The sequence below is a fragment of the Ictalurus furcatus genome, chromosome 12, assembly GCF_023375685.1.
Source record: "Ictalurus furcatus strain D&B chromosome 12, Billie_1.0, whole genome shotgun sequence".
In the NCBI taxonomy this organism is placed as follows: domain Eukaryota; kingdom Metazoa; phylum Chordata; class Actinopteri; order Siluriformes; family Ictaluridae; genus Ictalurus; species Ictalurus furcatus.
In genome coordinates, this window is record NC_071266.1 from 3,229,562 (window position 1) to 3,255,670 (window position 26,109).

The window sequence follows — 26,109 nt, forward strand, 5'->3', positions numbered from 1 at the left end:
AATTAAAATCCCTTTTGAATCATTTAGCCATGCCCACTCACATTTACGATAAATTGCATAATTTGCTAAACCAATTTTTGCAAACTAGTCCTAAGATTTATGGCCTGAAACACTAAAACTAGGATGGTAAAACGTACAGTGCACACTGTCCTTCAAGAAGTTCCCAAAACATTTTGACATTTATTAATGTCCAAATAATTTTACTGTTATTTCCTGGGGTTTTTTCCTGTAATAAATATGCACAATATCATATTAGACCACAAGGTGGTAACATTAATCTATGAATCTTCATAGTTTTATTACTGTAAATTTAAAGCCGTACTACTATAACATGAACTGACTATTGTCAAGAGTTATTTTAATGACATGTAAAAACAACCAATAAAGTTGAGAAACACCAATAAAATCCGTTTGTAGTCATGTTGTTCATAATCTTAATGGACTATGGATTTAATAAATTAAATGGGCTATTTGACAAAAGCCAGAATGGTAAATGTTGTCAGGTTGTCAGTGTAAGATCATATTTTAAAAGAGTACTTTTGGATTCAATTTTGAATTCATATTTTTTCCACATCTGTTGAAAATGTCATGCTAAAGTATCATGCCAATTTTGCAGTGGGCACAGGAACAACCAGTTTAAAGGTCAAACAGGTTTGTGTTACATTCTAATACACACAGTGTGCAATATCATATTACACCACAAGATGAAAGCATGAGGTTATAAATCGGCATAAATAAGTATTTCTGTTGTTCTTTCTATAGACCATTTCAACTGAAAAAGACATTTGAATTCATTGTTTTACCATTCAACAATAATTGTGATGTCGCCCAGCATTCCAGTTCTGCTGAGGACGTCGCCCAGCTTTCCAGTCCCGCCGAGGACAGCACCCCGAGTTTCAATCCCACTGGGGGGATTCAATCCCACTCCCTCCAGGGTCGGGGGTTCGATTCCCACCATGGCCCTGTGTGTGCGGAGTTTGCATGTTCTCCCCGTGCTGCGGGACTTTCCTCCGGGTACTCCGGTTTCCTCCCCCAGTCCAAAGACATGCATGGTAGGCTGATTGGCATGTCCAAAGTGTCCGTAGTGTATGAATGGGTGTGTGAATGTGATTGTGCCCTGCGATAGATTGGCACCCTGTCCAGGGTGTACCCCACCTTGTGCCCGATGCTTCCTGGGATAGGTATCCAGGTTTCCCTGTGACCCTGAAGAAAGGCTAAGCAGTATAGAAGATGGATGGATGGGTGGATGGATGATAAATTAGCTTTGGCCATGTGGAAGCAGAACTGGACACACCAATCCCTCATCCCTCATGTGTTTGTGTTTGAAGGTGGATGAAATGGACGCTCTCCTGAAGGTGAGACACAAGCCGGTGAGGATCTTTAATGAAAATGATAATGGCTTATTTGATACACAACAATATTTTGTTTCAATTTATCATTACATCACAATTTACACAGGGATAAAAAAGTTCAGTCACATAAACACCACATTTGGAACGAACACTGATTGCTAAAGGGTATTTACCCACATAATACCCTGTCTGTTTTGAAAAACAGTATGTACACTAGCATTCAGTAGCCTCAAGGAGGGGGGGTTCAGTCAGAGTGACCTGGATGCTAAACCCTGATCTAGCAAGCTAACACACTATATAATACAGTAGTATGTGACACAGCCATGGAGAGACTGGAAAACACACACACACACACACACACACACACACACAAACACACACAATTAACCAGAGGTTTTCCTGCTGTAAAGAAGCTTTCAACAAGGTTGTACCCAACCACACTTGGCTGCATTGTACACTCACCCTCTGTGCATCCTTGTGCCTCTCAAATTTTACATAGCCATAACGTTTGGATGTTCGGCCTGTGACTTGGCCTATTCTTAACGAACACTAATTTCCATTTAAAGACACAAATTTCATACTTGTAGGACAACCAAATCCTCTAGAATCATCTCCTTGCTCAGTCACTGAATCAGCACAGTGAGAGAGGTGATATCATGGCCGATGCTTTCCATCTTCTCATTCAGCATCTTTTTCTTCTTCTCCTCTTCTTTCTTTAGGGCTGCAATTCTGGAAGCTTCTTCTTTACAATCTGATGGAGCTTCTCAAACACCTGTCTGATTTGCTTTTCTGCTTCCACTGACTTGAAACAGACTGAAAACTTGTCTCAAAAGTCTCTTCATACACCACGAACAGCATTAGGATTGTGTGTTTCAAAGCAAAGACAGTAAAATTTGAGGGCGAATATCAAGTACCTGAATATAACTGATATAACTTGTTGCATCATTTCTTCATCTTCTTAAAATACTCCAATTTGTCAGCAAGTATCTTGACTTTTAAGTCAAGCAGTTCCTAGACCAAAACCACATGGTTAAATCATTATAGGCCTTGTTATATCATACTGCAGGGCTGGGAATGAAAAGTCAAAAATTGACAGTGAAAGTCAATCTCTTACTTTTATCCCAGCCACTGAGAGATGGGTGACAAATTAAAGGAAAAACCATCACAAAGCATCATGAAGCATCATAAATCATCACTTGCACTATTGTGGATGTGTTAAGTATAAACCAGGCTTCAGGCGATGCCATTTTCTCGTGGTTGCAACTAAATTCAAGGAGCTGTTGGTGAGTGGTTAGTGGTTAGTTTCCATTGAGAGGCTGTTTGTGAGTAATGAAAAACATTGTTTTAAACTATTTTGGACGTTTTCTTCCACTTGACCCCCTGCCAGGTGAGTTCACGGGACATTTTTTTGTCTGTTTATTACTTTTTGGTTTCTTTTTTCATTGAGGGGCTGTTTGTGAGCATTGAAAGCATTGATTTAGTTTAACGTTAGAAACCACCTTTTATTTTGACATGGCCATTGATTTAAATAGAATGAGTTGTAGTTGGGGCGCACGGTGGCTTACTGGTTAGCACGTTCGATTCCCACCATGGCCCTGTGTGTGCGGAGTTTGCATGTTCTCCCCGTGCTGCGGGGGTTTCCTCCGGGTACTCTGGTTTCCTCCCCAAGTCCAAAGACATGCATGGTAGGCTGATTGGCGTGTCCAAAGTGTCCGCAGTGTATGAATGGGTGTGGAAACATGGAAGTTATGCAAGAACAGAACCATTTCCTTGTTTACATCAGGAATGTCTATGTACATTTAAAACACTCAGTGCACTACAAGTACACTTATGAATGAATGAATGAATGAATGAATGAATGAATGCCTTTTATTGTCACTATACACATGTACAATGAAATTAAGAGCCACTCCTTTTTTGTTCTGTGCCAACATGTACATCAAATAAACAAGAAGAATAAACAAGATAAACAAGATAAATAAACAAGATAAATAAACAGATAAATAAACAAGATAAATAAACAAGATAAATAAACAGATAAATAAACAAGATAAATAAACAAGATAAATAAACAAGATATTGGGGCGGATGGGGGAGGTACTATGAAATGCACAGTTTTTAGACACTATATACATATGCTGTGAACTCAGTACATGTATGTGTTTAGAATGGTAATAGCTTTTGGGAAAAAACTATTCTTAAATCTACTAGTCCTTGTTTTGATGCACCTGTAATGTCTCCCTGAGGGCAACAGATTGAACAGATCAAAGCCAGGGTGAGAGCTGTCCTTAATGATGGTTTTTCCTCTGCTGTGGCAACGGGAGGTGTAAATATCCATCAGGGAGGGGAGAGGGCGGCCAATGATCTTCTGTGCTGCTCTTATTACTCTCTGAAGCCTCTCCCTGTCTGCTGCGGTGCAGCTACCGTACCACACCGTGATACAGTATGTCAGCAGGCTTTCGACGGACGAGCGGTAGAAGATCAGCAGCAGATTGGGGTCCAGATTGTACTTCCTGAGAACCCTCAGGAAGTGTAGCCGCGTTTGAGCCTTCTTAATAACCGCTGTGATGTTGTCCATCCAGGAGATGTCTGCAGAGATAAGGACGCCAAGAAACTGGAAGGTGTGGACCCTCTCCACACACTCACCATTGATGAAAAGGGGGGCCAGCTCAGTGTTGTGCTTCCTGAAGTCTACAATGAGCTCCTTGGTTTTCTTGGTGTTTAGAGCCAGATTGTTCTTTGAACACCAGGCTGCCAAGTTTAGGACTTCCTCTCTGTAGGCTACCTCATCTCCTTTTGAGATGAGTCCGACCACTGTGGTGTCGTCAGCAAACTTGATGATAAGATTATTGTTGTGGACTGGACTACAGTCGTATGTGTAGAGACAGTACAGGAGGGGGCTCAGCACACAGCCCTGTGGAGAACCTGTGCTCAACGTGCGAGTGGAGGAGAGGTGGGGTCCGAGTCTCACTGTCTGAGACCAGTTGGTGAGAAAGTCCTTTATCCAGGCACATGTGAGGGGGGGAGGCCAAGAGTGACCAATTTGGTGATGAGAATGTCCGGAATGATTTTATTAAAAGCCAAACTGTAATCCACAAAAAGCATCCGGACGTAGCTCTGTTGCTGCTCTAGATGTCTCAACACGTAGTGGACAGCTACGGCGATAGCATCCTCTGTGGATCTATTTGCGCGATATGCAAACTGATAAGGATCGAAGTCTGGGGGGAGGTAGTCCTTGATGTGCTGAAGAACCAATCTCTCAAAGCACTTCATGATAACTGGAGTGAGGGCCACAGGACGATAATCATTTAGGCTAGTGGTGGGCGACTTCTTTGGCACTGGGATGATTGTGGCTGATTTTAGGCAGGACGGGATGACTGCTTGGGCCAGGGAGAGATTGAAGATTCTAGTAAAGATGTGGGCAAGCTGGTGGGCACACGATCTGAGCACCTTACCAAGTACTCCGTCTGGGCCAGCAGCTTTCCTGGGGTTCACTGCCAGAAACATCCGTCTAACATCGTGTTCCCTCACAGTAAGTAGAGTGGTGCAGGAACCAGGAGGGGATGGAGGCAGGGCTGGACTGGTACGGGAGCCAGATGAGGGTGGAGGTGAGGCTGGAGCAGATAAGTGCTGTTGTTGTGATGTTTCAAAGCGAGCAAAGAAGCAATTTAGCTCTTCTGCCAGCATCGCACTCAGGTCTCCTGTTGTCGCATCACGGCCTCTGTAGTTCGTGATGTTTTGTATGCCCTGCCACACCTCCCGTTTATTTTTGCTGGACAGGTGGGACTCTATGCTCCTCTTATAGACCGCCTTAGCTTCCTTAATACCACCTTTCAGGTTGGCACGAGCGGCTCTGTACAGAGCTCTATTACCAGACCTGAAGGCAGCGTCGCGGGCTTTGAGGAGTGTGTGGACCTGTTTGGTCATCCAAGGTTTCTGGTTTTGGAAAACCCGAATGTTTTTGTCCACAGTCACATTTCTGATACAGAACTTGATATAGTCCAGTACCGTTCCTGTTAATGTTTCTAGCTCTTGATGTTCAAATAAATCCCAGTCTGTCTGTTCGAAGCAGTCATGTAGTTTGCAGAATGCATCATCAGGCCAGGTGGTAACAGTCTTTATAGTGGTCTTGACACTGCATCTGAGGGGGGTGTAGGCAAGGGAGAGTAGGAAGGAGAGATGGTCCGATTGGCCGAGGTGGGGGAGAGGTATGGCTCTATACGCATGCTTAATGTTGGAGTAAACATGATCCAGAGTGTTCGCCCCTCTAGTAAAACACTTAACATGTTATCCCATCTTCACATCAAAAAGTCTGTTCAACAGACAAGTGTAGCTGTATCAGTTAAGTTTTGCTGTCTGTCCTGTGGGTTTGCTGAATATTGTTCTGATATTGGCTGATTACTTTATTCACCTGCATACTGCACATTTAAAAGTAAACCATAAAGTCAGGTGCCCTTATAAAGACTGTAACTTTGAAAGCTATGTCTACTCCACTTTCAAAGCGCACAAGAGTAAAGTACACAAGGAACAGAACTGCAAGAAGTTCAAGTCAGAGATTATCGACAGGGCTCTCAAGTTTTATCAAAAGTTTGGAGTGAGATGATCTGTTGGGGGAGGAGCCACTCAAATATTGCAGCAGCGGCCCCTCAACCCCACCCAATTCTCTCAAGTTTTTGCTAGCAGTACAATTAAACCTATTATTCATAATTGACCAGCATAAATAGAAATTATAACAAATTGGTAAATCTGATAAAAGACAGACAAATTCATCCAAATAAAATAAATTGTTTTATATATTTAATATATATAAATGTATCAAAAATAACAAGAAATTTTGCCCCAAACGAGCCAACTGAACAGCAGTGCTCAATGTACATACATGCAGTAGGATTACAGAACGTGCCCTGAGCATACAGTATATGTCAAGCTGTGTATATGTGTGTGTGTGTGTGTGTGTGTGTACACATTTCAGCTTATGAATGGTGTTTTGTGTTTGTTGCACATTTTGATGCCTTGATGACAGGGGTAGGGGGCTCCCACTTAAAGCACTGTGGCTAAAGGCCAGCTATTTTCACCGTCATGACGGATGATAGTTTTGGTTTTCTTCAAACCCACCTTGGAGAACACGCTCTCTGCATCTGCATTCAAGAACTAAATAACTAAAACTAAAAAAAATTAACCAAGGAGGCCTAATTACTCGCTTAAATTTTTTTTTATTTGCATTCATTAAATTGATTAAGTAAATGTCAAAGGGTGTAGAATAACTCCCTTACCCTATTCTTCATCCATCCATCCATCCATCCATCTTCTATACCGCTTATCCTTTTCAGGGTCACGGGGAAACCTGGAGCCTATCCCAGGGAGCATGGGGCACAAGGCGGGGTACACCCTGGACAGGCTGCCAATCCATCGCAGGGCACAATCACATACACACTCACACACACATTCATACACTACGGACACTTTAAACATGCCAATCAGCCTACCATGCATGTCTTTGGACTGGGGGAGGAAACCGGACCCTATTCTTCATATAAAATAATAATTTAACACGAATTTGGCTATATTCCCCAACATCAGCTCCGTGATCTTTGATTACAGGCAAGTGTGACCAAATCTTTGGTCACTCCATGTGTGCATGCGCATCCATGTTGCCTGGTAACGAACGTGCTTGATCATGTAATTTACCTGGAAACAACAAATTCTAATTTCTGATTGGCTGTATAACTAGATACAGCTATGAAAACTTGCAGAAAACTTCCCTCCATATACTTGTGCCTCGTCCATTAATTGTATATAGCGGGACTAGTTATCCCTTCCTTCTCAGTGAGAAAAATACAAGGTGTGGTGTGTGAAGTGGTTGAAATGCGTGTGTCTCACGGTGAACGTGTGAGACTTGAGAGCCCTGTATCGGTCATGATTATGTAAGCCATGACAGTGGTGCTGCACAATAGCAAATATCACATTCTGACAATATGGAGAAGAGTTAGAGTTGAGTGAAGAAGCCAGTGAGAATAATCTTCATGATTTAGAAAAACTTGGCATCTCTTCTGTTAAAGCTGCAAACAGTTCTACACATACAGTACCAGAGAGTTCTGTGCAAGAAGTTATAGAACAGTTTTGCCAAATTAATAAGCTATCACAGCCACTTATGCATAACAGAGTCAGGGTCATGCTAAAAAATATGATGATATGGATGAAACAGTTGTGAGAGAGGTTACAAGTGCTGTGTCAGAAAGTAACACGGTGACTTTTTGTGCCAAAGATAGACCCTTAGGAACTGCTAAAAGGAGAGCAGCCTATGTACACAGAGAGTTTCCACTGGTAAACCCCACAGGAAAAAGGGCAAAAAACAGTTGCGTATGTCCCCATTCTTCCCATGCTCCAGAGGTTGCTTAACAAAACTGATGTGTTAAACAGTTATGTCAGAAAAAGTCCATGCGCTACAGGAATACCAATCATATGTAGATGGGCAGTACTTTAATGAAAACCCTGTTCTTACAAGGGATGAGTTCACAATTGAGCTTGGCCTTTACATTGATGACTTTGAAATTGGCAAACCTCTAGGAACATCAAAGCTGAAACATAAAATGTGTGCCGTATACTAGGTCATTGCCAACATACCTGCAAACCTCAACCCTCAACTCAGTCCAGCTTGCTCTACTATGCAGTACCTCCACAGTCAAAAAGTGTGGTTGTGCAAAAGTTCTGCAACCTCTTATCTATGATCTAAAGTCATTGGGAAAAATGGTGTCTACCTGGAGAAACTAGGTACAACTGTGAGAGGCACAGCCTTATTTGTTGCTGCTGATAATCTAGGTGCCCACTCCCTTGCAAGACATTCCTGGAGAGCTTCTCTGTTGAAAAGTTCTGCAGATTCTTTTTGGCAAGCAGTGGTGACGTTCAGCAACAAGAGGTATGTTCTGGTTTCTTTCAACTCAGAGACAAAGACTCCCATGATAGGCAGGTGCAGGAGGTGAGAGAGAATCAAGGATTGAGTCAGGACTTATGGCGTGAAAGGAGCCTGTCCTTTAACTGAGAATCTTGATCACTTTCATGTGGTCACTGGTTACCCTCCTGACATCATGCATGATGTCTTAGAAGGCATAGTTCCAACCGAGTTGTCCCTGTGTCTTACAGACCCGATAGGCAAGAGTTATTTCACTCTAGATATGTTAAATCATGCCATCAGGTACTTTAATTACACATTTACTGACAAAATGGCAGACTGCATGTGGACAGGGCTTTTTCACCAAAGGGATCATTGGTGGATGTGCCCATGAGAATTGGTGTCTCATACGGCTCCTTCCATTTCTCATTGGTAACCATGTCCCTGAGGGTGACGACACTTGGGAAATTCTTATGCTTCTCAGAGACATTATTGAGCGAGCTATGGCACCAAGGCTTACTGAAGAGACACTGCGTTTCCTGGATTGTAAGATAGCAGAGCATAGACAGCTGCTGCAGTCAGCATTTCCAGATTTTCATTTAAAGCCAAAGCATCACTATGTGGAACATTACCCTCAGCTTATTAGGAAATTTGGCCCCCTGTGTGAAATTTGGACAATACGCTTTGAGGGGAAGCACAAATTCTTTTAAAAAAAAAGCAATTCGTAATGCTCAGAATTTCAAAAATGTTGCCATGACACTTAGTAATTAGTTGCCATCTTGATTGTAGCTCAATTTTCATACGATCAGTTGAGATGATAAAGGTCACCCCAGTTTTGCTTGCCTCTTTCCCTTTGAATGTTCAGAGTGTAATCGGCCAAAACATTACACAGTCAGGATCAGTTCTTGCTGCGTCGTCTGTCTGTTTAGATGGAATCAAGCATCATCCAGACATGATTCTCTCTACTGGCTCATGCTCAGGTCTCCCTGAATTTGCCCAGATTGAAAAGATTGTTGCTGCTAAAACAGAAATTTTGTTTGTCTGTCACAAAATGACAGCATGGTACAATGAGAATTTGAGATCGTACCAACTTCTTTGCAGTCACCTCAATGTGTGTGGTTAGGATGTCAGAGTTGAATGATGTCTTCCCATTATCAGCATACAAGGTGCAAGGAGAACTTATGGTAGCACTGAGATGATATGTTATTTGCTAAAAATGTCAGACCCTTTCTCTCCAAGCCTGATGAAGCTCTTCAGGAAGAACAAAGGCCTCGTCGGCCAGCTTTTGGCTGAGTTTTATGTCAGACAAAGGTGGGCTGACTTGTCTACATCGGTCTGCTCTCTCTCTTCCCTATCGCCATTCCTCTCCATTCCCCTTGCTTTTCCTCTCCTTTCTTCTCATCACTTATTTTTATTATTTGCTTGCGTCTCCCGTTTCCTCTTTTTTCTCCATTTTTTCTCTTGTCTATAGTAACTCAAATAAGCACTCTTTACAAGCTTGGAGAGCAGAAAAGCATCTCAAAACACACAACACATCAAACCATGAGGTGGATGGGCTACAATAGCAGAAGATACCATCAGGTTCCATTCCTGTCAGCAAAGAACAAGAATCTGAGGCTTTCATAGGAATAGACTCACCGAAACTGGACAGTTGAAGAGTGGAAAAAGAGCAGGTGATTTGTTTTGTTTGGGTGAGCCCGTGCCCATGATAGGCTCGGATTACTGTTCATGGCTGACAGGACTGGAACCCGATGTGGTCTTCTGCTGTTGTAGGCCATCCACCTCAAGGTTCGATGTTTTGTACATGCTGAGACGCTTTTCTGCTCGCCACGGTTGTAAAGAGTGATTATGTGAGTTACTATATTCTTCCTGGCAATCAATCTAGCCATTTTCCTCTGAACTCTCTAATCAACAAGGCATTTCCACCCACATAACTGCTGCTCACTCAGTGTTTTTTTGTTTTGCACCATTCTGTCTAAACTCTAGAGACTGTCGGCATGAAATTCCCAGGAGATCAGCAGTTCATGAAATATTCAAAGCAGCCCACTTGTACCAACATCCATGTCACGACCAAGGTCACAGAGATCACACGGTTTCTTAATTCTGATGTTTGATGTAAACATTCACTGAAGCTCTTGATCTGTCTGCATGATATTTTTTTTGCACTGAATTGTTGCCACATGATTGGCTGATTTATATAAGCGCATGAATGTGCAGGTGTACATGTGTTCCTAATAAAGTGGACAGTGAATGCATATAGCCTATGTTTTAAACTTTATTGACAACATAAAGTCATAGGCCAACATTGTTTAGTGCGTTTCCTTGCGGTGGTGGAAATAATATTGATGATTATTATACCAAAAATAATGGAACAGCTTTTTAAACGTTTATCCCTACAGTGTAATTTGGGGAACAATGGGAATAACACCCCCGCCCCGTCCTGCTGTGGCGGCTCTCTTCCTCCTCCTCCTCCTCCTCTCTGACGTCATGTCCGCGTCACATCATCTCGGGTAAACCGACTTCCTCACTTAACAGAGGTACGCTTTTTGTTTTTTTCGTTGCTAGACTTTTTAACGGCATCACCGCCATATTATCCTGTTATTCTTTTTTTTAATAATCCAAACGAGCTTTAAGTCTGTGGTTGTTCTTTGAAAAATAGTTAAGACGTTTTTTTGTTCAAGGCTAAGCTAATTCATTCACCATTAGTTAGCTTTGTTTAAAACCTTTGCCAGGTTGTTTGTATATAAATATATGTAACAGTAGCCGGTATTGTATGAATACATCTATGAAAGGTCATAGTATGACTTTCAGTTTGTTTTTAAGACGCCATACCCTCTGAAAATTGTTAAGCAGTCTTTTGGCTAGCTCTTTAACGAATGTTAGGTTAAAACAAGAAAATGTACGCAATGGTAAAGGCTAGTTTTTAAATCTCAAAATTCAAGGTATGCAATTAACAGCACGAAATAAATAAGGTTAAATTCGTTTATTATAGGTTAATCAGTGTATAGTTTCATTTGAACTGTTGATAGCTAAACTAACTATAGTGCTTTACAATGTAACAGTTTAATTGAATATCTAAGGCGAAGAATCGTGTCGGGGAAGTGTATGATGTACATTGGGTTAGAGTACACTCGCCTCTTAATCCAAAGGCATATTTTAGAGCTTTGTATGTACTTTGGTTTATCACAATGGGTTTAGTGCGTCAATGTTTACACTGTAGAACGCTGGAATAAAGTTGGTTGGACATTCGATATTCACAGATATGCGGAAATTAAGGGACCGTCTCTAAAGTGACATACGACAAACTTTTGTGTATGAGCCCATTCTGTAGTGAAATACATATCTATTTTACATATGATTAAATAGCTTATTTTAATAAATTCCCCTCCCCCACGGACACGGACAGGACGTGCTGGTTCGGTTCGGTTCAGTCACTCAACACGAACAGGAACCGCTGTTGTTGTGCAGGTTCTGTTTTTCTGAAGCGTCGTCAGAATACAGCATGGTAAGGAGAGTGGCCGACGACCCAAAATAATGTTAACTGATTTTTGAAAGCAACCTTTATACTGATTAGTACAGGGGTTCCCAAACTTTTCCAGGGCAAAGCCCCCCAAATGGCATTAACATTTGACTGAGGCCCCCCTTTAGCAAGATGTCTTTAAAACACATTAAAAATACAGACTTCTGAATATATCCCCCTTTTTTTTTATTAATAATTACATCTTACATCTTTACATTACATTACATTAGGAATTGATTGTGAGTGTGTGTGGTTGTCTGAGAGTGAGAATTTATTTTTCTCACCAAATTGTTGAGGCCCCCCAGGCGCCCCCTGGCGGCCTCCACTTTGAAAACCACTGGATTAGTAAACGCTTCCTACTTCCTTATTAGTGCAGCTGTTACTATAGTGATGGCTCTTGTTCTGACTGGATATCTTTTGCAGCTTGAGTATTTTTTCCCCACTGTACCTGAGCATCTTAGTGCATTTCATTATGTTTGATTACACATATATTTATATATGTATATAATATATGTTTCACAAAGCTTTTCTTTTTACTCTGCAGCCATTTTACAGCAGTGTCTACCACCCATTTTTTATCAGAACCCAACAAAGCTTGTGCCACAGCAGGCAATCCCATCTTTGACAAACTCCCCTGAGTGCAAGCCATCCTCAGGGCACCAGAGCAGACCTGCCGGCTTGGCCATGTCAGGATCCTTCATTACTGCACCATTCAAGTTTCGTACCCGCCGTGAGAGTGTGGATTGGCGTCAGATTAATGCAATTGATGTGGACCGGGTGGCCTGTGAGCTGGACTTTCAGCTGCTCCAGGAGCACATTGCGGAGGTGACATTCTGCAGCTTAGAAGGAGAGCGGTGCCTGAACTGTCAGAGCCTAGTGGACCCGGCGCTGCTCAAGCTATTCCGCCTAGCCCAACTCACAATTGAATACTTGCTGCACTCACAGGACTACCTTGCTCTCAGCCTGCAGACTGCTGAGGAGCAGCTTCAGGCTAATGCCAAAGAGAAGCAGCATCTCCAGGCGCAGCTGCAGAAGCAGAGCCAGGATTCCAAGTCCTTAAAAGAAGAGCTAAAGCATCGGAAGAAGATTATTGCCTCTCAGCAAGCCATGATAAGTGCAGGCCTGGCAAATTACCATAAGGTTGGTGCAAACTGGTACTGGGATGTGAGACTTCATTAATCATGTTCAAGAAATGATCATTGTTGTCCCCCATTTATAGTTTGTTGTTGTTCTGTTGAGTGTGAGGAAAGTGAAGGGTCAGTCCATTTTTGTGGGTTGAAGTGTGGTGTGCATTGGGACTGGGATCCTGTGGTACCTTTACTTTCATTACTGCATGCTACTAAACTCTGGTTTAAATTACAAATATTTTTTATGTTTTGGGGAATGTAAATAGAAAGTTTGTTAGGAAATATCATGGGCAGGTACTATTACTACTACTACTACTACTACTACTACTACTAATAATAATAATAATTGATCAGAATTATGGCAAACTTGTGACAGTGTCCATGCAAGCAGATATTGTCAGGTGGTGACAGTGACATCAATCCACAAGCCTCAAGAGCAATAACCAATACAAAAGGCACTCCTTCAGATCAGGGGTTTGCCACTGCAATTTGCAGTGTGGCCACATTTGCTCTTTCTGCTTGTCTACATTTTTACTTAACAATGAACCATAAGTACTGAGTGGGAGTGGTTGCTAGGTGCTGGGAAGGCTTGGATAACAGCTGTGTTTAAATGCCACCGCTCTATGTAGCTCAAGAGACAGTTGAACACAAGACTCTTTCTTAGGGCTTTTTCACACCTGGCTCGTTTGGCGCTCTTGTTTCAGAACCTGGTGTGTTTTCTCCCTTGGTTCAGTTCATTAAGCCACTTTTCCACTGCACGGTATGGTTTGAATCGGATCGCTTTACATTTCTGAGCTTGCTTTTCCACTGCAGTTTTGTGTCGCCTCAACGTTGGTGCCATCTTCCACTCACCTTCACGCAGGAATAACGTTGTATTATCGAAGCCCTGTACAAGTACACGATCAGGCCGTATTCCAAATGCCTTTCCTGTTCACTGAACACGGACCCTGTTAAGGATATAAAATAACGGCGTTCTACAACCTACGTAGTGATCAATATGACTAAGTTAGATTCAGCTGTGACAGGAGTGACTGATCAATACCTGTTTGTAAACAAGCAAGATTTAAAAATCTAAGACAGAAACCTTTTGTTGAAAGTTTATCTGTAGTTATATAAATTATACATCATTTTCAATGAATACAATTCTATCATGCACAAAATATGTATTAAATGACCCAATTATTCAGGCACAATACAGAACCACTTGTTAAGGAGAATCCTTACTCCCTCAGTGCATGGCTCACATTTAGTATCGGCTCAGACCGCTTGGAACCTTGACCGAGGTGGTATTAAAAACGTTCCATGTATAATCCACAGTGGAAAGCCCCCAAAAAGCGAGCTGAGTCGAGCCGTACCGTGCAGTGGAAAATTGCCATTAGACCAGAGGTTCTTAACCTTGTTGTGTGTGTGACCTACTTTTAAGAATGACAGTGTTTTGTGACGTGAACGTGGTCTCAGCCCGCTTGCAAACCAGATCTGGAGCGGTTCGCTTGTGGCAAGAAAGCAATCCGTCCCAATGGACCAATGAACCAACCTGTATAGCAATGCATGATTGGAATTGTGTTATGTAAAAAGTGCGTTTGTTTTGCGAATGACTCGCAACATGAATTGCAGTTTAACTTAGACTAAAGATGAGGTAAAATGCCTCATTGAAATTTGGTCTGACCAACATATTTCTGAACATCTTTCAAAAATGCATAAAAACAATGAGTTTTACAAGGTGTTTAACAAGCATCTCAAGGAGGTGGGTTTTAATCATTCCCTGGAACATATAAATTAGATCAAATATAATAACTACTAGGGCTGGGTAAAAAATATAGATTCTCCGATTTTAATCAATCTTCAATTTAACGAAACGATATCTATTTGGGAAATCCACGAATCGATTCTTAATGCGTGTGCTTTACTTGAGAGGATGTGAATATTATCTGTAGTTCACCTCTCGTCCTGAACATGTCGCCATCGTTTCAGTTCTTAAACATGTTTCAAGTTGTTAATGAATTTCACTGTTGCACATTTACAACGTTTTTATTTATTTTTACAGTAATGTTCCGTGTGCAGTTTGTGCTTACCTTGTGTGCACATATTTATGATTTCTTGTTACAACGTTTGTTACTCAAAGTAAAAGTAAAAAGTAATTAAACATAATTGTGTGGGCTCTACTGTTAATGTAAATGTGTATTTCAGTAATATAGCTAAGTAGGAGGGTTTTCAGTTACCAGCATTTATATTAAAACATGGATTCTATGTCTGCAAAACTAACATTTTAAATGAAATATTGATAACTATTCGATATTGAATCGAAATCGAATCAAAACCATATAAATAAGAATCGAATCGAATCACCAAATTGGTCACAATACCCAACCCTGATAACACGGCTAAAAAGAAAGGCAGAACATGTTTGCAGAGCTGCTGTCTATGCATCTTGATGGATGAACGCGGAATGTAAACAGGAGCACCAATGAGAGGACGGTTTACTCACATGTGACTTGCATAAACACATTTTGGGATGCTTTGAAATGTTGCCTTGTGAAAGTGAACTGAGCCCAGGAGAAAATGCAACATTGTAACAGTTTAAGTCCCGTTTCAGAGCACAGCACAGACCTACAGGTCTGAAAATGCCCTAAATCTGATCTTTCAAATGCTGACACTTTTAACTAGCATCCAGTGAACGAGGAAATAGGGGTGGACAATGCATTCACCTGCTTATGCAGTATTTAATTACTGAATGTTTGTCATGAGTGATGGCTTTATGAACCTGTGCTTTGACCCAGTCACCTGCTCAGAGACATTGTTTTTGCTGCTTTGCACTACTATTTTTCCAAACCTATACAAGTACTAAAACCTTAACTATCAGCTGACACAGATAGTGACCTGATTTAAGTAGTAAGCTTTAAAATGAGTGATAATTTCTCTTAAGATGGCTGAAAATTACCATACTCTCCTACCATAAACAATATGTAGCCAACAACATAAAACACAAAACCACAGCTTTTTTTTAAAAAGTCAAATAAACTCTTACAAACAAAAGAGAAAAACCTCAAATATCACAGTGCACGTGTTTGCAAAAGTACAGAATTAAAAATAAAATAACTTATTATTGTAAAATAGTGCTGAATTACTAGCTACTTGCTGTTGTGTTCCATTATGCTACAGGTAATTGCAATATTTCATGCTAGATTTGTTATAGAAATTGATTGAATTTCCAGCCCTTATTTTTTCCTTCAATATCAGCATCAGCATCGACCTGATGCTAATTCTGGGTATCATCTCTACTTTGCTTGTTTAGCTCGGACAATATAAAACATTACCTGTGATTTATTACCTGTGATGCTTTTGACAGTGTTTCAATATTCTTGACTTCCAGTGCCAACATTGTGATAAGGCCTTCATGAGCACCGCATTCCTGCAAAGTCACGTGCAACGTAGGCATCCTGTGGAGCATGACATTAGTGAGTTTCAGTGGCATATTTCAAACTTTACAGCATGTTCTAAGGGTGGCAAGTATGGGAAAATACACCTATTGTTCACTTTAACAGGAACAAATGTACACATGTTCATTTGTAAAAAAATAAAAATAATAATCTTTGTGACTTGAACCATGGCATGGTTGTTGGTGCCAGATCAGCTGGTATGAGAATTTCAGAAACTGCTGATCTCCTGCGATTTTTCACAGAATGGTGTGAAAACAAAAAACATTGAGTGAGTGACAGATTAGTTTGACCTGCCAGGAAGGATATAGTAACTCATATGATCACTATTTACAACTTTGGTGAGCAAAAAAAAAAAAAAAAGCATCTCAGCATGCACAAAACATTGATACCTTGAGGTGGATGCACAATAACAGCAGAAGACCACATTGGGTTCCACTCCTGTCAGCCAAGAACAGGAATCTGAGGCTATCATGGGCACAGGCTCACCCAAACAAAAGTAGTTATTATGACAGGCCTACCTAAGCACAATAAATGTTTGTTCATGACAGCACAATCAGAAAAATACTGAACAAGTATGGCTTTCATGGAAGGGTAACTAGGAAAAAGCCCCTTCTCTCCAAGAAGAATATGGCAGCATGACTTAGGTTTGCAAAATTGCATCTGAACAAACTACAAAAGTTCTGAAACAATATTCTTTGGACTGATGAGACCAAAGTAGAGATGTTTGGTCATCATACACAGCACCATGTTTGGCAAAACCCAAGCACAATGTATCATCACAAACATCTCATACCAACTACCAGGCATGGTGGAGGATGGGTGATGATTTGGGCCACATGACCTGGGGAAACTTGCAGTCATTGAGACAATGATGTACTCAACTTTATACCAGAATATTCTTGAGACAATCCTGTGAGGCCATCTGTCCAGCAGTTTAAGCTGGGCCAAAAATGGGTCCTGCAACAGGACAGTGATCCCAAGGACAATGATTTTGAGAGAGCTGTGGAAAAATGAATGCTGTGATACACTTTCAATGCTTCTCCGGTGTAAACACACTCCATCAACAAAGTAATTATACACATCAGTGTAAGTCACTTCAGGCATAAGTTTTAAGTCTGCAGAAAAAAAACTTCTTTTTTTTCCAAAATTATTTAAACGATATATTATTGTTCATTTCTGTATATATCTTTGTTGTTTGCTTGTCGGGAGATGGATGTTTTGACAGCTTTACATTTAAAAATGGCACAACCTGAAATGTTTTAGGAATGTACATGCACAGTACCTTTTATTTGTATTTATTTTGTATTTATTTATTTATTTTAAAAATACTGTTTTCTTAGTGAATGTCCTATATTGCTATACAGTGACTGTGATGTGCAATATAATGAAACAAGCTGGTTAAACCTGTAGTGCAACCTGTAATGCTTTATAATTGCCCTACTTTATTTTGACCAAAATTCAGAGTACGCCACAAGACCTACTTTTTTTGTGGCAGCTTGTGAAAGGAACAGTGGCACACTCCTTCCTTTCATAGTGCTAGGGTCATCTCCCTAGAAAAAGAATAACCATTGAGCCTCCCATTCTAGGGTTACAGCATTCTGTTGTGTAATGGGCATTTACAGTGCATCCGGAAAGTATTCACATCGCTTCACTTTTCCCACATTTTGTTATGTTACAGCCTTATTCCAAAATGGATTAAATTAATTATTTTCATCAAAATTCTACAAACAATACCCCATAATGACAACGTGAAAGAAGTTTGTTTGAAATCTTTGCAAATTTATTAAAAATAAAAAACAAAAAAAGCACATGTACATAAGTATTCACAGCCTTTGTTGAAGCACCTTTGGCACCAATTACATCCTCAAGTCTTTTTGAGTATGATGCTACAAGCTTGGCACACCTATTTTTGGGCAGTTTCTCTCATTCTTCTTTGCAGGATCTCTCAAGCTCCATCAGGTTGGATGGGGAGCGTTGGTGCACAGCCATTTTCAGATCTCTCCAGAGATGTTCAATCGGGTTCAAGTCTGGGCTCTGGCTGGGCCACTCAAGGACATTCACAGAGCTGTCCTGTCCTTTGTTATCTTGGCTGTGTGCTTAGGGTCGTTGTCCTGTTGGAAGATGAACCTTCGTCCCAGTCTGAGGTCCAGAGCGCTCTGGAGCAGGTTTTCATCAAGGATGTCTCTGTACATTGCTGCATTCATCTTTTCCTCGATCCTGACTAGTCTCCCAGTTCCTGCCACTGAAAAACATCCCCACAGCATGATGCTGCCACCACCATGCTTCACTGTAGGGATGGTATTGGCCAGGTGATGACTGGTGCCTGGTTTCCTCCAGACATGAGGCTTACCATTCAGGCCAAAGAGTTCAATCTTTGTTCAAACTTTGGTCTGAGAGTCCTTCAGGTGCCTTTTGGCAAACTCCAGGCGGGCGGTCACATGCCTTTTACTGAGGAGTGGCTTCTGTCTGGCCATTCTACCATTCAGGCCTGATGTATGAAGTTTTGCAGAGATGGTTGTTCTTCTGGAAGGTTCTCCTCTCTCCACAGAGACACTCTGGAGCTCTGTCAGAGTGACCATCGGGTTTTTGTTCACCTCCCTGAATAAGGCCCTTCTCCCCCGATCGCTCAGTTTGGCCGGGCGGCCAGCTCTAGGAAGAGTCCTGGTGGTTCCAAACTTCTTCCATTTACGGATGATGGAGGCCACTGTGCTCATTGGGACCTTCAATGCTGCAGAAACGTTTCTGTACCCTTCCCCAGATCTGTGCCTCAATACAATCCGGTCTCGGACGTCTACAGACAGTTCCTTGGAGTTCATGGCTTGGTTTGTGCTCTGACATGCATTGTTAACTGTGGGACCTTATATAGACAGGTGTGTGCCTTTCCAAATCATGTCCAATCACCTGAATTTACCACAGGTGGACTCCAGTCAAGTTGTAGAAACATCTCAAGGATGATCAGTGGAAACAGGATGCACCTGAGCTCAATTTTAAGTGTCATGGCAAAGGCTGTGAATACTTATGTTGACAACTTAACGTTGTCATTATGGGGTATTGTTTGTAGAATTTTGAGGAAAATAATGAATTTAATCTATTTTGGAATAAGGCTGTAACATAACAAAATGTGGAAAAAGTGAAGCGCTGTGAATACTTTCCGGATGCACTGTAGATCAGAGTTTCCCTGCAGTTTCATACACTTTGATCTGTACAGATGGATCAAAATTTGGAGATCATGTCTCAGCTGCTTTTATGGTCATCCATCAGAAAAGTGGAATACAGATTCCCAGCCATAATTCCGTTTTTACTGCAGAAGCCAATGATTTTATTTTGGTACTGGATCATATTAAAACTTCTCAAGAACTGAATTTCCTAATAATAGCAGACTCAGTCATGTTTTCAAACTCTGGGATCCCATAAAAATGAACACCAAGCTTTTGTAGAAATCCTAAATGGACTTCGGTCTTAGGAGACACAGAATTTTAAAATTATTTTTTTGTTGGATACTAGGGCATTGTGGAATTTCAGGGCCTAAGCAAGCAGATGCTCCTGCTATGGAAGCCTCATCTTCAGAACTCAAAAAATGCCTAATTCCATCTTCAGACCTCAAATCCATTATAAATACTTATGTCTTCAAAAAATGGCAAACTGATTGGCATCAATGCAATACAGATAAACTTATGAAATCAACCCTGTTGTAGGCAGAAAATGTCATTTCTACTTGGATAATCGCTGGGGCCGGATCATCTACACCTGTTGCCGAATAAGCCACTCCAGACTCTTTTGTTTCTGTTAACGGGTGAAGTTTCTGTTAACGGGTGAAGATCCTCCTTTATGCCCCTTATGCCAAAGTCCAGTATCTCTGAAGCATATTTTAATTTACTGTGATGGTTTCAACTCCTCTAGAACTTAATTGAAAAAATAAATAAATAAATGTATTCGGCTGATTCAAATTAAAAGATTTTTAATGAAATGAAGCCAGATTTAGTTTTAGATTTAATTTTTTTTTTTATTGAAGATAAATAATAAAAAAAAACTTTTGTAAATTCTTTATAATTTACTATATTTTAACCTGTTTCCCACCATGAAAATAGCCATAGTAGCTGGCATGATGTTCAATTACAAACAAACAAACAAAAAAATTTTGACCAAAAGTAATTGCTTTTTTGGCCCAATGCCATGATTGATTTATCAAAACTCACAGAATGCTTCTTTATTGGTCAAAATAAAAGTGGTCACATAAAACACAATTTGCGATTACAGTTCCGTTGTGCTGCTCTACTTTGATACGCAAGTACACTTTTACAATATTTAGAATGGCAGAGATAAACGTAGCAGTACTATTGTTTAACATCACAAAAATTACATTAAACAAGAAAGTAATAGAATATGAAATGTTGGGTACAAAAATATATTTTAACAACCTATCATCTGGTATTCATTATGATTAACACTGAATTTGGTCATTGGTAGAAAAGTAACAATGATACTTGTAATGTTTAGTTTATAGTGGTTATATAAGTTCAACAATTTGTCACATCACCCATCCCTAATAGGTATTGACTGCATTCAAAATGTTTTTGCTATTTCTCTGTCTTAGAACTGATCACTGATAATCAGAAGGATCTTCAGACAATGAAGTTACAAGAAGAGATCATCAGGCTGCAGGATCAGCTAACCTTGGCTAAATCTGAAATGGAGACACTGCAAAAAGATTACAATACCAAACAGGTCAGACCATAGCCTGATTTGTATATTCTCTGGTTTACTCCCTAATGTCATCATATCTTGCCAAAGACCAGTCTTACTGATTGACTACACATTTTTGATACGTGTACATGGTAGGTTGTCAGGACATAGGGTTGTTATGGTGTGTCTGTGTATGATCAGGTGGTTAACTTATCGTTGACTTTTTCAAACGATCAACTATATAATTTTTTGGGGGTTTTTTTTCCCCTTTGTAGTCATTCTCTCTTTCATCTTATAATGATTGTGATAAATGCCATCATGGGACTCAGGAAATGTATGGTAACAAAATATATGCGGAATTGTGAAAAGGTTTGTCTGAATGTCTTTAGCCAAGGTGTATGTTAAATTTCGGCCTCAACTGTAATAATCTATAGAATAAATAATGCTATCTAGCTACAGCAGTCTGCCTACTATGAGCTAGCAAGTGGATGACAATGCAAATATTTTTGGTTGTGCCATGCTTGTAGGTCTAGGAGTGCATCTTTGCTTGATGTATTGTTATAATAACTTGTATGAAGAGATGCATGAATGACATTGGAGAACCATCTATTGCTTAAATTGTCATCTAAACAATATTGGTTCCTTGCAATTCAGGAGAACGATCTAACTCGGAAACAGGCGGACTTTATGAAACAGCTGGAAGTCTGGAAGGAAAATGAGCATGTGCGCATGAACAGCAAAATAGATGAGGTTAAGCAGGCCTGCCAAAGAGAAATGGACTCCATGCACCAGAAAAACAGAAACCTAGAGAAAGTGAGTTCTTATATTTATGTAAAATGACAGTTAATTTATAACCCTGATTCTGAAAAAGTTGGGACAGTATGGAAAATGCAAAAAAACCCAAACAAAAATTCTATTCACCCTGTATTAAACACATTATTTGATGTTTTATATGAACGTCAACTAGAGAATCCAGTATTTCCATTTTGAATATTGGATTCTCTAGTTGATTGGAAAATTGAAATAATGTTTTAAATGATATATTTTTTTATTTTTCATGATTGATTGAATCTTTGTCTACTGAATGACAACAGTAATATAAATAATTGTATAAAATGTTATTAGAACATGTCCAAGTCATATAGAAAGGATTTCCTTTTTAGGCCACCAAAAATGAATACTCTCAAATTATCAGAAATAATGTTAATATTTAATTTCCTTTTGTCCACTAGCAAGTATTGAAGTTGCAGCAATGTAGAAAGATGAAGGAGAACATGCAGCCTGTGCAGGGTCAGGCAAGTGCTGTGCAGAACAGTGAAGACGAACAAAAGCAGGAGGTTGCTCAACTCCGACAGAAGCTCCACAGTCAGGTCAGCTTCATAAAGGTCACTGAGTAGAATTGGAAATTAATCATTTGTTTACTACTTGATTCTACTTTTCATCCAAGCCCATGTACATGAAACGCCATCTCCCAGAATGTGCCATGGTGGTGGAGTTCATCCGCATTAGTTAACTAGCTAGCTAGTTCCATCTGCTATTTAACTAGACTTAACCTTTAATTTCAGCTGTCATTCACAAATCCAGTCGTGTAACATCTGCAGAGCATTAACACTAAAACTTCACTATGTCCCAGTAATTTTTTTAATTCCTTGTTTAGCTTAGCTCACTTTGTTGGCCTTGGTACCAGAGTTGGCTAACCTAAGTTTCCTATGATATTACAGGTACAGATAACATGCTTACAACTAGCTTTGTTAGCACATTTTGTTAGCTAACAAAGTTACCAGTTTTCAAGTACCCGATGTGGTAAGCACATAGTCTTATCCTAGGGTAGCCTGGCTGCATTAGCATACTTGTAGGTCCTTTAGCGTCACACAAGCTTTGTTTTATACTCACAGTCTAATTTGTTGCTCATCAAGAGTGGCATGCTAATTGTTTCTAGGTAGAACCACCACATAATACAATATTCATACTGAAGTGTGCAGACTAGAACCTCTCATGAGTATTTCAACCTGTCGCTTTCTTGCAGATGCCCGTACATCTGTCATAATTTGACATTTTGTGAAAGTGCTACTTCCCACTGAGCGTTAGAGTGGCGTTTCATTGGTCTAATAAAGTTTATAATAGAGCTGGTTATTACTAGATATGTTATTACTAGAGATGTACCGATGTATCGGCTGTTTTTCCTGCTATCGTCTATCGGCCGATAGTTTAAAAATATCCGATGATCAGGGCTAATTGTATCCTGTCAATCAAAAGAGGGCGGGAAAACGCATCGATTTCATTCTGTGTGTAAAGATGTCTCTTCCAGTTCCAGTCAACTGGAAGTGTTATGAATCAACCTGGAAGAGGACGTGTGTCTATATTGTCTCCACACACTGTGAAGAGGACAGTTCAAGTGGCCAAAAAATTTCCGAAGATCACAGCTGGAGAACTGCAGATGTTAGTTGTGTCTTGGGGTCAGAAAGTCTCCAAAACTACAATCTGAAGTCACCTACATCACCACAAGCTGTTTGGAAGGGTTTCAAGAAAAAAAAGCCTCTACTCTCATCCAAAAACAAACTCGAGCGTCTTCAGTTTCCCAGACACTACTGGAACTTCAAATGGGATCGGGTTCTATGGTGAAACCAACATCGAGCTTTTTGGCAATAAACACCAGAGGTGGTTTTGTTGCACACAGAGAGGTAGCCATGTGGAAAAGTACCTCATGCCCACGGTTAAACATCGTGGTCGCTCTTTAACGTTTTGAGGCTGTTTTTTTCTGACAGAGGACCTGGACATTTTGTTAGGATACATGGGATCATGGACTCTATCAAATGCAGATATTAAATTACAACTCATCAGGGCCCAGGGAGAACACCACCAAGGTGTTGCATGCACTTATAGTTCACTGGAAAGGGCTAGTGTGTTGTGATTTATTAGAGGTAGAAAAAAGGCTTCATGCTTATTGGTCAAATAAAGATCAAATTAAACTGAATTATAAATGATTACATGACAAACAGGAAAGGAAATACATACAGTAGTGCTTGAAGGTTTGTGAATCCTTTAGAATTTTCTATATTTCTGTGTGTGTGTGTGTATGTGTATGTATATGTGTATATATATATATATATATATATATATATATATATATTATATAAAATATACACATTCATATATATTATATATATTCTAGGGAATTTAGCCGTACCTTGGTCGGTCAGAATGTCCTTTGGGATCCCCACACAACTGAACAGGTGTACCAGTTCTCTGGCGATGTTGCGGGAGGTGGCTTTGCGTAGTGGCACCGCCTCGGGGTACTGGGTCGCATTGTCCATGATGATGAGTATGTGCTCGTGACCCCGGGCGGACTTGGGGAGCGGCCCTACGAGGTCCATGCTGATCCTTTCGAAGGGGACGCTGATAATGGGAAGTGGGATCAGGGGCGCCGGTGGGGGCTTCCTGGGGGTGGTACGCTGACACTGAGGGCACCGTTGACAAAAGGCCCGGACCTCTGTGTCCATCCCCGGCCAGGTGAAACGGTTCTTCAGTTTTTCCCCAGGTGGCCCCCGAGCGGATGGGTATGGGCCAGGTACAATAGGGTTTGGGTTCGGATCTTGGGGACTACCAGCAGGTCCATGTTTTCCCCTCGGCACTTTGTTCGGTGGTATAGCAGGCCTCCCCTGACTAAAAAGTAGGAGGTGGGTAGCCTGAGTTCTGGGTTTTGGTCGACCCTGTCAATCTGCCGCATCTGGGCCCAGCAATGCTTCAGGCGGTCGTCCTCTTTCTGCTCCCGGCCGAAGTTCCCCTGCCGGCTCACCTGTTGAAATACAGAGGAGAGTGGGTTAGGGGGTGTGTGTGACTTACCTTCGGCCGGGGCGTTCTTCTTGCCCCGGGCCATGTAGGCCGGCCGGGCAGGGGTCTCCTTCCTTCGCTGGGCTGGTTTCGGTGGGTCTGGAGTGTGGGGGCCCCCTCTGGCAGGCTCGGAGTCCTGACCCTCCTTCGGCATCCCCCGGTTTCAGCGGCCGAGGATGCGCAGCCAGGCTTCCATGCCTGCATCCTCCACCAGTGTAGGGAATTTAGCCCGAGGTGGGCGGAGCACAGACACACAGGAGGCCGTTTTAGTGTTGTTCGTGGAGGGATCTTTATTTAAGACGGACGGTGAGGAAATGCGGGTGTGCGCGTGTGTGTTGAAGTGTGATCGGGCGGTGAGGGTCTCAGCCGTCTGCGGTTACAGCCAGGGGGCGGAGCCTTCACTCACGTCGGATTCGTCTGAAAACCAGAAAAACACACGACAGCGATTAGTGGACAGGCACGTGTCGCAAAAAAATCGCCTAACACATACCAGATACTTGCGCACATGCTCGGAGATCCTTCTTTTCCCCTTGCGGGTGGAATATTGCCCTTTTATATTCTGCCCTCGCCCGCTGGATGGTGGAATTCTTCCGCGCAGTGCACCATTCATGAGCCGTAGGTGTGTCGGCGGCCCCGCCCTGCCACCACGTGCTCTCTGGCTGTCCAAAACATTGGTGGCTCTGAAGCGGAGCTGTCTCTTCAGCGCCACCGCGGCAGTCACGGGAGGAGTGATCTTTGTTTCCTGTGCACCGGCCGCCACTATATACGTGTGTGTGTATGTGTATGTATATATGTATATGTATGTGTGTGTATATATATATATATATATATACACACACACAGTGCATCCGGAAAGTATTCACAGCGCTTCAATTTTTCCACATTTTGTTGTTACAGCCTTATTCCAAAATGGATTAAATTCATTATTTTCCTCAAAATTCTACAAACAATACCCCATAATGACAACGTGAAAGAAGTTTGTTTGAAATCTTTGCAAATTTGTTAAAAATAAAAAACAAAAAAAGCACTTGTACATAAGTATTCACAGCCTTTGCCATGACACTCAAAATTGAGCTCAGGTGCATCCTGTTTCCACTGATCATCCTTGAGATGGTTCTACAACTTGATTGGAGTCCACTTGTGGTAAATTCAGTTGATTGGACATGATTTGGAAAGGCACACACCTGTCTATATAAGGTCCCACAGTTAACAATGCATGTCAGAGCACAAACCAAGCCATGAAGTCCAAGGAACTGTCTGTATACCTCCG

At 41.2% G+C, this 26,109-nt stretch overlaps 1 protein-coding gene across 1 annotated transcript in view; it reads left to right on the plus strand.

Moving 5' to 3' along the window:
- The first annotated feature begins 10,742 nt into the window (after nucleotides 1–10,742).
- Nucleotides 10,743–26,109, plus strand: part of dzip1 (DAZ interacting zinc finger protein 1) — a 47,462-nt gene continuing 32,095 nt past the window's right edge. Inside the window, exons 1-6 of the mRNA XM_053637647.1 lie at nucleotides 10,743–10,778; nucleotides 12,306–12,901; nucleotides 16,259–16,343; nucleotides 20,920–21,050; nucleotides 21,663–21,821; nucleotides 22,241–22,378. Coding sequence (XP_053493622.1) covers nucleotides 12,446–12,901; nucleotides 16,259–16,343; nucleotides 20,920–21,050; nucleotides 21,663–21,821; nucleotides 22,241–22,378 — 969 coding nt within the window. The 5' untranslated portion in view covers nucleotides 10,743–10,778; nucleotides 12,306–12,445. The remainder of the gene's footprint in view (nucleotides 10,779–12,305; nucleotides 12,902–16,258; nucleotides 16,344–20,919; nucleotides 21,051–21,662; nucleotides 21,822–22,240; nucleotides 22,379–26,109) is intronic.